Here is a 17,385-nt window from a genome sequence, read left to right as displayed (position 1 = left end):
GGGTTCTTTACAGTTAGAGCAGTCAGACTGTGGAATGCCGACCACAAAAGGTAGTAATGGCAGACACTATAACAGCTGTTAAAAAGGGCTGGATGATTTCCTCAGTACACATAATTGTGGTTTATAGAAAATTTAGTGGCAAAAAATGTATAATTGGTGGAGAAAAGTTGAACTTGATGGACCCAGGTCTTTTTTCAACCTATGTAACTATGTAATGATCTGCACAAAGAGAAGGGTGGGCTCTCTAGATGATCAAAAGGATTTCAGCTGGTCCGCCAATACAAAATTATGTAAAATAATGAGTAAATATTAACAATAATAAATCTTTTATTCATATAGGACTATCCATTTCTTTAAGCCAACAAAGTGATACAGGCATAATAAACATCTGTAAATTAAAAAAAATCTCATCATTCTCATCCCCATTGCATAAAGAGTTGTATATAAAGTCTATAAGGTTCTCTTCTCAGTAGATGATGCACATGTGACCACACGCCATCTATGTGGTAGACTCCACTAAACCTCCATAATGTGTGTCCTTCTAAGAAAGCAATGACCTGCAGTTAAGCAATGACAAGCACCAAGGAGAAGCAGAAAATCTATTTTTTCCCCCCATAAGGTGCTTCGGTTTACACAGATGTAACTAAATTGGAAAGTGGTAAGCAGAACAAAATATATTTTGAGCTGGAGAACAAATCGATGTTATGGCAGAACGGAGGAAAGGATTTTCTTAGCAAGCAATGGCAGACTTCCTCAAAGATGATCACTACCAACAAGGCATATCATGAAGGTCTCTGTGAAATAACCATGTTGTCCGCAGTCCTTGCTGGTTCTTGACGTGTAGATCTTCACTTTTGGGTCCTGCATGGTTCATGCACTCGCACAGTATAGCGTGTTTCAGGGAGCACATCCACACAAGGATATTACCAGCATCAACACACAAATGTGTCACACGTATCTAAGAAATTCTCGAGGAATGGTGTATTTCTCTAGGAAGAGGCAGTTCTAAAGCCACGTTCTGCACAAGACCTATCTTTCTGTTCCCACACCTAAGAGCACTGTTTATAGGGATGGCGGTGCTAGAACAGAATGTAGGTATGCCAATCACTAGGTATGCCTCTGTGGTGCCCGAGCCCACAAAGATCTGTACTGGATCAACTAGCTTTATATCATACTACTGGGAGAAGGAGTCTCCGTAATGTTTTTCTAAAAAAATAATTAATGGGGTTGTCCAGTCATATGACTTATCCTACCTTATATGTCACCAATATTAGATCTGTCACAGTCCAACACCCGGCATTCCCACCCATCCATCCACCAAATGTAAACAGCAGAGCTTGGGATGTGAAGCTCCATTCAATGTGTAGCAGCAGCTGCCAGGTACAGTTCCTATCTGATATTGATGCCTATTCTCTCTAATAAGAGCTGATCTGCAGTACTCTGCAGCAGCCGCTACACATGCTCAGCGCAGTTCCATTCAAAGTTTACATATGGTTGTTATTACCAGTTGGTCAGTGAAGGTGCTGGGTGTCGGACCCCCACCAATCTGTAATTGATGATCTATCCTTAGGTAAACAATATCACATGACTGGATAGCCCCTTTAACAATCACATTGATATACATGTGCATAAAACCAGCATTTGGATTCAAGGTACCTATTGCAACTCGTATAACTCATCTTTCTGGCAAAGCAAAAAGTGCAAGCTAAACATAGACTATGGACCACCATACTGACAGCACGCACATTCATTAGACGCTATCGCATTAACGTTTTTGGCTACGACGCTATAGACACTTCTGCTACAACAGTTTACTCGATTATCCACTGCAACGCCTGCACCGTTGGCAGCAAGACATTTGGAATAGTTATGATCAAGTTTTAAAGGCAAAGATTGAGAATCGTTTTCATCTTGTGACAAGTAACACACGTATTCATATAATATTAATGTTAAACATCTCCAGCGGATTGTATGTTCTAGTCGCGTTGTCTGACAGATATAAGGCTTTTATAAACCAATGATGTGTGCAAAACCTGTACGGATACTATAATGTTAGGATGGGGCTCTCCCAAGTAACCCCCAGTAAAGGCTGTGTGCTTCACTTGCATTGCTCATGATCTGTAAAGTCATCCATTTCCATATCCGAGTCAAAGAGCGAATGTCCTGTAAAGTCAGTATCTGGTGTCTGAGAAATGCTGTTTTCTGTCCCCTCATCATCAAAAGTCCCTGTCCTTGAGTAAAAGCTGAAGTCTTGCAGGGGAGTATGTGTCTTGCTGTCTTCACCGCTGTCATCGGTTTCATATAGTGAGTTGTCATTGTCATCATGCCACTCCGGCCAGAATTTCCTTCTTATTCTTTCACAGTACATGGCCAGATTGATGAGTTCCCCTATAGGAGAGAATAATACCATAAGAGTGTGTAAGGAGCGTTTTAACAGCAACAGATCTGTGCCAAGGTTGTATACAGTCTGTACCTATCCAGTGTCAGACAACATAAATGGGCCCAATTATTTGTCATGTTTATTTTTATTGTCTTGTGGTATTTCTGGAACCACATGTTTTATGAATTTTGTGCAAAGTAAAAAAAGGGCGGGAGGAAGGATGGAAGGAAGAAGAAGGAAGGAAAAAAGAATAAGGAAGGAAGAAGAATAAGGCAGAAGGAAGGAAGGAAGAATAAGGAAGGAAGGAAGAATAAGGAAGGAAGGAAGAAGAAGGAAGGAAGGAAGGAAGGAAGGAAGAATAAGGAAGGAAGAAGAATAAGGCAGGAAGGAAAGAAGGAAGGAAGAATAAAAAAGGAAGAAAGAAAGAATAAGGAAGGAAGGAAGAATAAGGAAGAAGAATAAGGCAGGAAGGAAGGAAGGAAGGAAGAATAAGGAAGGGAGAATAAGGAAGGAAGAAAGAATAAGGAAGGAAGGAAGGAAGAATAAGGCAGGAAGGCTGGAAGGAAGAATAAAGCAGGAAGGCAGGAAGGAAGAATAAGGAAGGAAGAAAGAATAAGGAAGGAAGGAAGAATAACGAAGGAAGAATAAGGAAGGAAGAAGAAGGAAGGAAGAAGAATAAGGCAGGAAGGAAGGAAGGAAGAATAAGGAAGGAAGAAAGTATAAGGAAGGAAGAATAAGGAAGGAAGAAAAATAAGGCAGGAAGGAAGGAAGGAAGAATAAGGAAGGAAGAAAGAATGAGGAAGGAAGGAAGAATAAGGAAGAAAGAATAAGGAAGGAAGGAAGGAAGGAAGAATAAGGCAGGAAGGAAGGAAGAATAAATAGATAGATTCCCATTTTTGAGTGCCGCCTGCCTTATTTTTATATTATCTGCTTTTTGGGCTGCAACCAAAGGGTTGGCATCTATCCTTAATTTTGAAGCTGGTTCTGTGTCCAGACTAGAATAACCGATTAATAATGGAGTCTCATTAGAGAAAATGGTTCTTGGTGTGGCGTTGCCAAGAAGCTGTCATGTTATTGTCCCTGAATACTGGATTCCGTCGTCATTACCAATTATATCTCCTCCTCTAAAATTGGCCTTTCAGGGATACAAACTATATACAGATAAAGTTGTTGCCCAGGCCCCACACCCCCTACAATTAAAATAATGTATATCTTTGCTGTGTATTGTAATGTAGTATGCTGATACGCTAACTGACCATAAGTTCATTTCACAAATAGTGTTGTATTTTTATAATTGGACACTAGATGGCAGTACGCCATCATAACATCAAATAGAAAATACAATGAGAAGCAGTTTACCAGCCTTAACCCCTTGTTCGATACATTATACATATTATACTGTATGTAAAACAAAAGATCGAAATGTAGTTCAAAATAATGGCAGCGCCCAAAGTCTAGGTACAAAAAAATGTAGATGCCTTTATTCTATCGTACAAATAAAGGAAAAAAAAAGTGAAGAATCTGCACTGCTGGTTAAAAAAAGGAAAATCCAAATTCACATTGGGATATTAAAACGGTTTTTATTCAGTCTACGTGTTTCTAGGTACCTTACTTCTTCCTCGGGACAAAAAAAACTTATGACAACAGGATGCTGCTATCTAATGTATAGACTGGTGAATTTACAAGCAATAAAGTTTGTATTTTTTTTCTGAAACGGAGAAATGGTCAAAATTACAAAACAAATTCCAGTGCTTTCAGACCTCAAATAATGCAAAGAAAACAAGTTCAAAACAAATCATTTAGGAACAACAATACTAATGTCTTAACTCAGGAAGAGTTCAGAAATCAATATTTTGTGGAATAACCATGATTTTTAATCACAGCTTTCATGCGTCGTGACATGCTTTCCATCAGTCTTTCACACTGCTTCTGGCGCAGAAATGTAAGCAGTTCTTCTTTGTTTGATGGCTTGTGACTATCCATCATCCTCTTGATTACATTCCAGAGGTTTTCAGTGGGGTTCAGGTCTGTAGATTGGACTGCCCATGACAGGGATTTGATGTGGTGGTCTCTTAATTTTTGCCAGACCTGTATAGACTATATGAGACATTTTGCAATTACGGTATTTACCCCAGATGGAAATCAATATACCGGTTTGCTTATTTGTATTTGCACTTTAGTATTTCTATTTTTTTCTTGCACTATCTGGAGTTTTTTATATACTTATTTCATGATATGCGCCGTTTGAAATTCCTTTGCATGTCCATTGATGACAATATTTATTGTCTAAATGAAATGTAATTTGTTAATATTAATATGACCACATCTAGGTTTGTTCTCTCTGTGTTCCTTATTTAATTTTTACTGAGGGTCTTTCATTATATTATTATTTATTTATATAGCACCATTGATTCCATGGTGCTATACATGAGAAGGGGTTAAATACAAATTACAGATATCACTTACAGTAAGCAAACTAACAATTACAGACTGATACAGACACACATATGTACATATGCTTCTAAGATATATGCTATTATTTATGTTTCCTGTTAACCTCTACATGTAGGTGTATATGCATGTGTATACGATTGTCCTCTGAAATCCCATTTTAATCATTGTTAATAAATAGTCTGAGGCCATGTGCACACGGTCAGTATTTTTCGCGTTTTTTTCGCGTTTTTTCGCTATAAAAACATGATAATAACGCGAAAAAAACGCTAACATATGCCTCCCATTATTTTAAGTGTATTCCGCATTTCTTGTGCAAATGTTGCATTTTTTTCCGCGAAAAAAAAGCAACATGTTCATTAAATTTGCGGAATTGCGGGGATTCCGCACACCTAGGAGCCCATTGATCTGCTTACTTCCCGCACGGGGCTGTGCACACCATGCGGGAAGTAAGCAGATCATGTGCGGTTGGTACCCAGGGTGGAGGAGAGGAGACCATTTTTTTATTTTTTTATTATTTTTAACATGATATCTTTTTACTATTGATGCTGCATAAGCAGCATCTATAGTAAAAAGTTGGTCACACTTGTCAAACAGTAGTAGTAGTGTGACCAACCTGTCAGTCAGTTTTCCAAGCGATGCTACAGATCGCTTGGAAAACTTTAGCATTCTGCAAGCTAATTTCGCTTGCAAAATGCTAAAAAAAAACGCAAAAAAAACAGGAAAAAAACGCAAAAAAAAATGCGGATTTCTTGCAGAAAATTTCTGGTTTTCTTCAGGAAATTTCTGCAAGAAATCCTGACGTGTGCACATACCCTAAATGTATATGGGAGATAATGGTTACACATTTTAACATTTGTCCATGATCACAGAATGTAACACTGCAGTTGACATATTTTCCTTTGCTCTTGTATTTACCTTTTATTAGTCTTTCTGGTCTTGTTCCCGGTAACGTCCACATTGCCTGAGCCAAATGTCCAAAAACAGTAGCATCTAAGCTTGAAAATTTTGGTCCCATGAGGTACTTTTTATCACCTAGAGAAAATCAAGTATTTCTTTAAGAATTTGTCTTTAAAGGAAACCTCATAGCTGATTTAGCCTTGAACCACGAGCTTGCATGAATCAGAGTCTCCATCATTTCAGTAAGGTATGTTTCTGGTTTATCACAGAAAACACTGAAAAGCCTCCTGAGGACCACAAGTCTCAGATGACTAGTCCAAGAGGCTGGTCCCCACCCCACTCTCCTTAAGAGACAAATGTCTCGCAATACACACATAAGGAGACCAGTTACTCAAGGGGAGCATGGCAGGAGGAAGACAAGCCACCTGTGCAGCACTGTCCATGGTCTGCTTTTTAATATATGTGTGACGCTAGACACTACTCAGGGACATGCCATGAAGCAGGGTAGTCAAATGTTCCGGGGTCAGATACCAAGAGAGCAAGTTGCAAACTAAAGGGGAAAGACAAAGGTGTAGTCAGGTCACGGTCCGAGGTCAGAATATCAGGGAGATAGTGGATCAGAGCAAAAGGGCTAGGCAAACGTATAATCAGAGGAAAGGTCCGAGGTTAAGAAGCACCTCTTCCGACAAGCCTACAACCTGCCGTAACCACCGATCAACCAACCGCTGCACGATCAGCTCTATCCTCACCTGCTGTATTCTCACCCATCCCTTGTAGATTGTGAGCCTTCGCGGGCAAGGTCCTCTCTCCTACTGTACCAGTTATGACTGGTATTGTTCAAGATTATTGTACTTGTTTTTATTATGTATACCCCTCCTCGCTTGTAAAGCGCCATGGAATAAATGGCGCTATAACAATAAATAATAATAATAATAATAATTAGATCAACAAAGAGAGCACAAGAATAGAAGGCAAACATGCACCACCTGGCAAATGGTACGATCGGCAGAGATCTGGGCCTGACAGCTTATCTAAGTATCTGGGTAATCACTTGGGACAGGGAATACCTGAAGGAAGCTCAGCACCTCCCAGTCACAGATTGGACAGCTGAGCTGTCTATCAAAATGCGACAGCTCCGTACGCCCCTGCACCAGATAGAACAACTGAGTTGTACAGTATGTTTTCCATGACATACCTGGCTAAAATGACACAGACTTTAATTCATACATAGTTCGGGCAGCATAAGTCAGCTGTCAGGTTCATTTTAACCATTTTGTGCATCATAATTCTCTTCTGTGTTAAACATGTCATTCAGATATAAATACAGGAAAGGATTAATTAAAGCAAAGTCAGGATATAGAATCAATTCGGATGCTGGTGGAGGAGCATGTAACCAGACTTGTCCACCAGTATCCTCAAATGGAAAAGCAGTTTTCTTTTGTGAGGTTTTCAATTGGACAAGGCACCTGGACAGGTCTGGTCACTGCTCCTCCACCAGCAGCCATTTTATGGACTGGAGAGTTATGAAGTCTGTGAAAAAAGCTGCACTAACAAGATCAGGAGGAGAAACTGTCACACCTGCATAATAGTGAGTGCCACAAAGTCATGTCCCCAACACATCTGATAAAATAAAGATAATGTGGCCGACCTCGTTATCTCAGTCTGCAGCCAGCGATACACAGTGTAATACAGAGGATATAGGAGGCAAACGGTACAAAATATTTAATAAGACCCAATTTCAAAAATTATTTTTTTGCCCCAAACTGCTTGTTTGGAAAAAGCTTTGAAGAGGTTATTCCATTGAGACAGAGTCTCAGGGTCTCCTATATCCCCTGAAAGGGCCTTATGCACTTTAAGGCCCTTTGGGATGCAGTCAAAAGCTATATACCTCTCCAGAGTAGCAACCTCCCACATGTCCCGCATTTCTTTAATTAAAAGTTGTTCTAATGTTTTTAATGATTTAATGATAGAGGTGATGTCCTCCTTATTAGAATTGGGGGTCGCTGGATGATATGATGAATTAAAGAATCTTTGTATATTGGTGATTCGATCTTTTCTGTCATTCCATAGATCACCCATACTTGGTTGGAAAAGAACAGTGCTAGTGTCAAAAAGGGTAGTATAATACAGCAGCCTACTCAAAACGGCGGAAAAAATGTAGATATAAAAACAACCTGAGTGGCGCCCGGTATTAAAGGGTTACTATTCCTGCTGCGAATAAAACAGTTACCACCATTAACTGTGTAGTAAAGAAAAATTAACCTAGAGAATGGATATAAAATATCCGTATTCGCGCTAATAAAACCCTAGTAATAAAATGTAGATAAACTAACGCACATACAGGCGGACCAAGATGGCTCTGTAAACTGTAGGCCTCTATTCACACAGCATGCATTTTGTAGCACTGGGCAGCCCGCCTGTATGTGCGTTAGTAATAGGCTGTAAACCAGATGCTCTGCATTGCCTGTGTGAACAATGCCACATACAGACTGTTATCTCTTATCTTTTTGTGCACTAATGCCAAACAACCAATACTGGATTGAAAGTGGTTGTTTCATCGGTATTTTTTGCACCTGTGTTGTTGCCATCATTAATCGGGTCCGATGCGCCCTGCTAGTGCATTTGCTTGGAGGCTTCAGCAGGTAACCATCTCTGCTTTTTTTCTCTGTGATTTTTTTGTCAATTTTCTGGAGGATTTTTAAGTCCTCTTTGTGCGTCTGTGAGCTTTTTCTCCATCCATCTTCAGGTTTTCTTCAAGAATGGTCCTGTATTTGGCTTTATCCATCTTCCCATCAATTTTAACCATCTTCCCTGTCCCTGCTGAAGAAAAGCAGGCCCAAACCATGACGCTGCCACCACCATGTTTGACAGTGGGGATGGTGTGTTCAGGGTGATGAGCTGTGTTGCCTTTACGCCAAACATATCGTTTGGCATTGTTGCCAAAAAGTTAGATTTTGGTTTCATCTGAGCAGAGCACTTTCTTCCACATGTTTGGTGTGTCTCCCAGGTGACTTGTTGCAAACTTTAAACATTACTTTTTATGGATATCTTTGAGAAATGGCTTTCTTCTTGCCACTCTTCCATAAAGGCCAGATTTGTGCAGTGTACGACTGATTGTTGTCCTTTGCACAGACTGTCCCACCTTAGCTCTAGATCTCTGCCGTTCATCCAGAGTGATCATGGGCCTCTTGGCTGCATCTCTGATCACTGTTCTCCTTGTTTGAGATGAAAGTTTAGAGGGACGGCCAGGTCTTGGTAGATTTTCAGTGGTATGATGCTCCTTACATTTTAATATGATCCCTTGCACAGTGCTCCTTGGGATGTTTAACCCCTTCATGCTGCGGCCCTTTTTCGTTTTTGTGTTTTCGTTTTTCGCTCCCCTCCTTCCCAGAGCCATACCTTTTTTATTTTTCCGTCAATATGGCCATGTGAGGGCTTGTTTTTTGCGGGACGAGTTGTACTTTTGAAAGTCATCATTGGTTTTACCATGTCTTGTACTAGAAAATGGGAAAAAAATTCCAAGTGTGGTGATATTGCAAAAAAAGTGCAATCCCACACTTGTTTTTTGTTTGGCTTTTTTGCTAGGTTCAGTAAATGCTAAAACTGACCTGATATTATGATTCTCCAGGTCATTACAAGTTCATAGACACCAAACATGTCTAGGTTATTTTTTATCTAAGTGGTGAAAAAAAATTCCAAACTTTGCTAAAAAAAAAAAAATGCGCCATTTTCTGATACTTGTAGCGTCTCCATTTTTTGTGATCTGGGGTCGAGTGAGGGCTTATTTTTTGCGTGCCGAGCTGACATTTTTAATGATACCACTTTTTGTGCAGATACGTTCTTTTGATCGCCCGTTATTGCATTTTAATGCAATGTCGCGGCGACCAAAAAAACGTAATTCTGGCGTTTCGAATTTTTTTCTTGCTACGCTGTTTAGCGATCAGGTTAATGCTTTTTTTTTATTGATAGATCGGGCGATTCTGAATGCGGCGATACCAAATATGTGTAGATTTGATTTTTTTTTTTGTTTTATTTTGGATGGGGCAAAAGGGGGGTGATTTAAACTTTTATATTTTTTTTATTTTTTTCATATTTTTAAAAACATTTTTTTTTTACTTTTGCCATGCTTCAATAGCCTCCATGGGAGGCTAGAAGCTGGCACCACTCGATCGGCTCTGCTACATAGCAGCGATCTGATGTTCGCTGCTATGCAGCAGAAATGCAGGTGTGCTGTGAGCGCCGACCACAGGGGGAGCTCACAGCAGGCCGGCATTAGTAACCATAGAGGTCTCAAGGACCTCTATGGTTACCATCCTGATGCATCGCCGACCGCCGATCATGTGACGGGGTCGGCGATGAGGTCATTTCCGGCCGCCCGGCCGGAAGCGCCGGTTAAATGCCGCTGTCTGCGTTTGACAGCGGCATTTAACAGGTTAATAGCGGCGAGTGAATCGCGATTTCACCCGCCGCTATTGCGCGCACATGTCAGCTGTACAAAACAGCTGACATGTCGCAACTTTGATGTGGGCTCACCGCCGGAGCCCACATCAGAGGGGGAGACACGACATGCGCAGTAATAGTACGGCGCATGTCGTGAAGGGGTTAAAGTTTTGGAAATCAGTTTGTATCCAAATCCGGCTTTAAACTTCTCCACAACAGTATCACGGACCTGCCTGTTATGTTCCTTGGTCTTCATGATGCTCTCTGTGCTTCAAACAGAACCCTGAGACTATCACAGAGCAGGTGCATTTATACGGAGACTTGATTACACACACAGGTGGAATATATTTATCATCATTAGGCATTTAGGACAATATTGGATCATTCAGAGATCCACAATGAACTTCTGGAGTGAGTTTGCTGCACTGAAAGTAAAGGGGCTGAATAATATTGCACGCCCCACTGTTCAGTTTTTGAATTTCCACCAAAATTTTAAATAACCAATAAATTTCGTTCAACTTCACAATCGTATTCCACTTGTTGTTGATTCTTCACCAAAAATTTACATTTGGTATCTTTATGTTTGAAGCATCATATGTGGGAAAAGGTTGAAAGGTTCCAGGGGGACGAATACTTTCGCAAGGCACTGTACCTAGTGTACTCACGCAGCCAGGCCCTGGCTCATGCTGCCGGTGGTTTGGGCAGCATGAATTGCGAGACAGGTTCCCTTTAACGTTTCTATTTTTATAGATATGATTATAGAATTATGTAAAATGATAGGCCAAATTTGATGGCAAATAATAGTACTCATGGCTGAAAGTTGCTTCTACTATACAAGTTAATAGGACATTTAATATTTAATGATACTCTTTTAGACCTACTCGTTCCTGGGCAGAGAGCCAAGATATCCTGAACTGCAAACTCCATGACAAACATTGTCACAATCGCCCAAATATGTGCATTAAATGTTCACTTAAACACTGCTCATCTCAATGGAAGAATCAAATGAAAAGTGATATTCCACAGTGCCGAGCTGTAAATCAATGACTAGGTGCAATTCAGCATAGACAGCAGTGATCTGAGCTATCATAGCGTGTTCTATCCTACACTTTCAAATACTGTATACCTAATAAGGCTAAGTTCCTAACTACCCTGTCCATATCACAAGGCATCTTTTTGCATCAGTTCAGGTAGGTGCTATATATTTAGAGGATTAATTCATCATTTTTCTGTGAAAGAGCTACATGCACATATAAATTGTTTGTGGGGTGAAATCCCGCTGACTGATTCCCTTTAAGTAAAAATTCCATTTATCTCTGATCCCAAAAGATAAGGAGACAAGGGAAACCAAAATGATCAGGGAAGCAATAGCAGTCAGTTACCGTACATGGTGACCCTAAAAACAACTGATTACAGGACTTTTTATAGTATTACTAATGACTGCAGACATTCTGAAATCCTAACACAGACAACCAGATGGGAGGAAAAAAATGTAAGATTATGAGAATATTACCCAGAAGTCCAGCTAGCGATCTCATATCTTTCTCCATTAACCTATAAATCTCTTCTTCTGAGAAGCGTCCAATACCCTGTCCGTACATTTCACGTTTCACAATGCCCTTAGTCAGGTGGCACAAAATCCACTTCAACAAGTCACTAAGTGGTCCAGGAATGGTGATCATTTTCTCAGTCTCGTGTAGATTATCCACCCACTGGCAATAGGCTAATGTCCTGCAACAAAAAAATAAAAATAAACTGATCCAAATCTCTAACAGACCCCCACATCCTATGTGCCATTTATAAATCTGGTGACTTATGTGGCAGAGGAGTTCTTGGGCTCCATCAGGCGCCAATACCTTACTGCACCTGCACCTTTGTCACCCTTATAGCCATGCGCAACTGACAGAATCCCAAAGACTCACCAATAGAAATGGTCTTCAACCATTTTTGTCACTGCTCTGGAAACTGCTCTTTCATGTGGATTGAGGTTTTTGTTCAAATTGACTCCAAGTTTTTCCTCTAAAAAGTCAATAATAAACTCAGTCCCAGAAACCCTTGTATGGTTGTATTCTATCCATGGCATTTTCCCCTGAGGTGACAGCTTCCCATCAAAGTAGTTCTAAAAGGGAAAAAATGCATTAAATTACTCAACATGAGACTCTTAACATTATAAGGGTATTCCCAACATCAAAATGTATGGCATATCAATGTCTGAAAGACGTCTGTCCCACCTCACAAAGTGGTCTGTAGATACACAATCTGGAAATATGGGACCTGTACCAATGTGAAGAATGAGGGGTCCCTAGACCTGCTTTGTGAGGTAGTATTCACACATTTTAAGACATTCATGCCATATAATTCCAAGTTGGAAATATTATATAGCCAAAAATGAACTTTTCATAAGTTAAGTCTTGGTCCTAAAAACCTGTGGCAATGTAAACTTACAACATAAGATGAGACATGTGAGAGGCATTTGTAAGTGAAAAGCGCAAATCTCTGGACAGCATATCATCAATTAGGCTTTTGAAATTCTGCCATTTGCCTGCATTTATCATTACAGACTGTGTTGGAGCATGATCATGTCTTAATAGCGGCCATTAGAGCACCGTTCACAATGGAAACATATATCAGTCCTGCATGCTGATAAAGTTGGGAGAGAGAGCTACTGATCACATGTGAAAGAGTCAGGGAAAATTGTTAGGATTACATCTGTCATAAACCCATGTAATGCAACATTCTCTTTTTACTAGATGGAGGCCCTATGCTATCGCATCGGGAGGGCGGTAATGTCATGATGGGGGCAGGCTTTGCAGCGTTGAGAATCCCCACCACCACCATGTGCTCACCCACCTATCCACTCTCTCTTTCCCCATGTGCTCACTTCTCCCGTCTGTGCTCTCTTCTTTGACCTGTCTACCCCATGTGCTATCCCCCTTGTCTGCTGTCTCTCTCCTTCCTGTGCTTTGTTCTCCCCTCATGTGCTGTCCCATTTGAGCTGTCTCCTCCCTGTGCTCTGTCTCTCTCACTCCTGTGCGCTTTCTCTCTCCCCATCTGCTGTCTTCTCCTCTCATGTCATCTCTTCTTTGACCTGTGTACCCCATATGCTCTCGCACACGGTCAGTTCTTGGGAAAACCCCTTTAAAACTGCGCATGCGCAAAATTATAATGCTTTTCCTAACCCAATCTGACGTCTTAACAACTATATCTTAAACCACCCTTCCTACAGCTCTCATATTCTCCTTGCCATTAAGTACCATTTTGATCTAAATGATAACCAGGAAGTCTCAGATACGACTCTCTGGTGTGCTCATAAAGCTAACCTAAGGGGCCACTTTATTAAGCAAGCCGCTCACAACAAAAAAACTAGACAAATGCTCTATACAGATATTTCAAGCAAATTAACCTCCCTACATAGGCTCCATAAGCTGGTCTTCTCCAAAGATAGAGCACAAGAGATTACTCTTCTCCATCAACAACTGCATGAACTAAATCTTTATAAACATGAACAAGTGGTAAAGAAATTAAAAATGTCCTACTACTGGCATGGGAATAAACCGAGTACTCTACTAGCCAAACAAATAAAATCTCAGAATTCTAAATCTTGTGTACCCTTTATAAGAAACTTTGATAATATTAAGGTAATGAATCCTCAAGACATTGCTAACGAATTAGCAAATTCCTATCACAAGCTATTTAATTTAGAAACTGACCCAATTACCCCACAACCAAACATGGATATAATTACATCCTTCCTTGATAAAGTTAAACTACCGTGTCTTAGTTCGGCTCACTTAGCTGCACTTTCCTACCCCTTCACAATTGATGAAGTCTCTAAAGCAATTGACTCACTTAAGTTAAATAAAGCTCCAGGCCCTGATGGGTTAACAAATTAATATTATAAAAAATATAAAAGTTCCTTGTCTCCGTACCTGACAAAATTACTTAATGAAATCATTAAATCAGAAACCTATCCTAGGGAAATGCTCAAAGCATTGATTTACCTTACCCAAACCTGGGAAAACTCCAGATACCTCTTCTAATTTTAGACCAATCTCTGTTAAATTCAGATTTAAAATTATACGCTAAAGTTCTTTCAATTAGACTACTCGATATTCTGCCCTTACTTATCCATAGAGATCAAGTGGGGTTGGTTAAAAACCGCTCGCCACTTCATTAATATCATATTGGAAGTGGATTGTCAAGGAATGCCCTCTCTGCTCCTCACGTTGGATGCTGAGAAGGCATTCGACCGAGTACATTGGGGATACCTCAGGGAAGTGTTGAGGAAATTTGGATTTGCTGGCCCTATTCTGTCTTGTATCATGGCTTTATACACCTGCCCTTTGGCACAAATATATTCTTCATGAGTTCTGTAAAATTAGTTTTCAATTACTAATGATACAAGACGGGTGCCCATTGTCCCCTTTGATTTTCACCTAATATTGGAACCTTTTGCCCAGGCCATTCATTCCGCCCCTAATATTACAGGTATAAGGATAGGAAAAACAGATCATCGAATAGGGCTGTTTGCGGATGACGTGATCTTAAGTATAGCAAACCCACTGGAGTCATTTAGAGGTATAACTCAAATTATTAAAGGGAACCCGTCACCCCCAAAATCGATGCTGAGGTAAGCTCACCATCATCAGGGGCTTATCTACAGCATTCTGTAATGCTGTAGATAAGCCCCCGATGTTACCTGAAAAAGGAGAAAAAGAGGTTATATTATACTCACCCAGGGGCGGTCCCGCCGCGGTCCGGTCAAATGGGTGTCTCAGGTCTGCTCCGGCACCTCCTATCTTCATTCCATGATGTACTCTTCTGGTCTTCACGCCGCGGCTCCGGCGCAGGCATACTTTGTCTGTCCTGTTGAGGGCCTCTCTGACCTTACCGGCGCCTGCGCACTGCAGTACTTTGCTCTGCCCTCAACAGGGCAGACAAAGTACGCCTGCGCTGGAGCTGCGGCGTGAAGACCAGAAGAGGACGTCATGGAATGAAGATGGGAGGCTCTGTACCTGAGACGCCCATTGGAGTGGGACCGCCCCTGGGTGAGTATAATCTAACGTCTTTTTCTCCTCTTTCAGGTAACATCGGCGGCTTATCTACAGCATTACAGAATGCTGTAGATAAGCCCCTGATGACGGTGAGCTTACCTCACCATCGATTTTGGGGGTGACAGGTTCCCTTTAAGGACTTTGGAAATGCTAACTATTATAAAGTTAATGCTTCTAAATTGACGATTTTGGATATTGGTATTCAGCCTAGCCTCGAAAACTCATTAAAGCAGATATTTCCCTATAGTTGGGCAGAAGGGGCTATTCCATATCTGGGTATTTCGCTCACTTTCCCAAACAAGAATCTGGAAAGAGAAAACTTTTGTGCATTAATACATACTATAGCTGGGGAAATCAAGAAATACAGTAAATTTCCAATATCATGGATTGGAAGAATTTCGGTGGTAAAAATGATGTTGCTTCCTAAGATACTATATTATTTCCGGAACGTGCCTATATTGGTTCCAGCACATACTTTGAAGTTGCTGCAGAGTTTGATATTGAGATTTATCTGGAACGCTCAAAAGGCCAGAATTTCGGCAAACATTCTATATTTGCCACTAAAAAAGGGGGGTTTGGGATGTTCAAATATACAAAGATACTACCGTCTTCTTTGTTAGACCAACTAAGGTGCTGGTGGAATAACGACACTTCTAAGCCTTGGGTAGATCTAGAATCCAGTATAGTAGAACATGAGAAAATGTCCCACTTCCTATGGCACCAAAGATTATCAAGGAATTTCTCTCCCATTCCATTCCTTAAGCTAGATGATTGGATAGAAAGAGGAATAACTCGATGGGGAACTTGATGCAAGCTAATACTCTGTCTCCATTTTCTTCACTGGTGGAGAAATATAGCATTAGTAAGAGAGACTTTTTCAAATATCTTCAAATTAGAAATTTTATGTACAGTATGAATAATGGGTCAGAAAGCTTAAAATCTGACTATGAATACTATTTTTCTATTAATAGGGACTCTTCTAAAGGGATTTCTAGAGCATATGAAGCTATAAATTCTTTCACTGAGCTTAAATCTTTGCCTTTTGTTACAAGGTGGGAAAGAGCCTTAGGCTGTACTTTTAGCCAGGAAGAATGGTCACAGGCATACCAGATAGACAAAAAGTCTTCACATTGCATAAACCATTTGGAAACCTCTAGGAAGATCTTGTACAGGTGTTATTATACCCCGTATCGTATCAATAAGGCTAGTTTCACATTTGCGTTTAAAACCGCAGCGTTTAAAACGCATCCGCAAGTGATGGAAAAAACGCATATAAACGCGTTCAAACGCGGCATTTTTTAGACGCATGCGGTTAAAAAAAGGCCGCGTTTGTACGCGTTTATATGTGTTTTTTCCTGCGTTTGCGTTTTTGGTACGCATGATGAGAAATTTCACAAGAGAAAAATCAAGATAGACACCGCCAATGGGACTACAGAGGGCGTGTATTATGACGAAACGCGGAAAGGTATAAATGTCCCCCAAAAGAAATTCATGAATAGCTGGTTTTTGTTCATTCTGCTTCACAAAAATCGGAATAAAAAGCGATCAAAAATGTCACGTGCCCGAAAATGTTACCAATAAAAATGTCAACTCGTCCCACAAAATACAAGACCTCACATGACTCTGTGGACCAAAATATGGATAAATTATAGCTCTCAAACTGTGGTAACGCAAAAAATATTTTTTGGAATAAAAAGCGTCTTTTGTGTGACAGCTGCCAATCATAAAAATCCACTAGAAAACCCGCTATAAATAACCAAACCCCCTTCATCAACTCCTTAGTTAGGGAAAAATTAAAAAATTAAAAAAATGTATTTATTTCCATTTTCCCATTAGGGTTAGGGCTAGGGTTAGGGTTAGGGCTAGGGTTAGGGTTAGGGCTAGGGTTAGGGCTAGAGTTAGGGTTAGGGTTAGGGCTAGGGTTAGGGCTAGGGTTAGGGCTAGGGTTAGGGTTAGGCTTAGGGTTAGGGCTAGGGTTAGAGTTAGGGCTTGGTTTTCCTCCAAGATGTAGCCTGTCTGTGTCTCGTCTGCTTCAGAGTCTGGTGAGAAGTTACCTGCAACTGTCCACACCCTCCCTTTATCACCTTGATGGTGGGGGGTGGCTTATCAGTGTCTAGACTTATTTTTCTCTATTGAAACGCATGCGTTCAAAAACGCAAC

The 17,385-nt window shown here is 40.5% G+C and overlaps 1 protein-coding gene across 1 annotated transcript in view; it reads right to left on the bottom strand.

Annotated features, from left to right (window-relative positions):
• Nucleotides 1-309: 309 nt before the first annotated feature.
• The window catches only part of FAXC (failed axon connections homolog, metaxin like GST domain containing), a 51,554-nt gene continuing 34,478 nt past the window's right edge, over nt 310-17,385 (bottom strand). The window contains exons 3-6 of the mRNA XM_077289674.1: nt 12,094-12,290; nt 11,685-11,902; nt 5,750-5,866; nt 310-2,388 (exon numbers count right to left, since the gene is read on the bottom strand). Of these exons, the coding sequence (XP_077145789.1) occupies nt 2,099-2,388; nt 5,750-5,866; nt 11,685-11,902; nt 12,094-12,290 (822 nt within the window). The 3' untranslated portion in view covers nt 310-2,098. The remainder of the gene's footprint in view (nt 2,389-5,749; nt 5,867-11,684; nt 11,903-12,093; nt 12,291-17,385) is intronic.

The sequence above is a fragment of the Ranitomeya variabilis genome, chromosome 2 (assembly GCF_051348905.1).
Source record: "Ranitomeya variabilis isolate aRanVar5 chromosome 2, aRanVar5.hap1, whole genome shotgun sequence".
Classification (NCBI taxonomy): domain Eukaryota; kingdom Metazoa; phylum Chordata; class Amphibia; order Anura; family Dendrobatidae; genus Ranitomeya; species Ranitomeya variabilis.
This window is presented reverse-complemented; position numbering and strand designations above follow the sequence as displayed.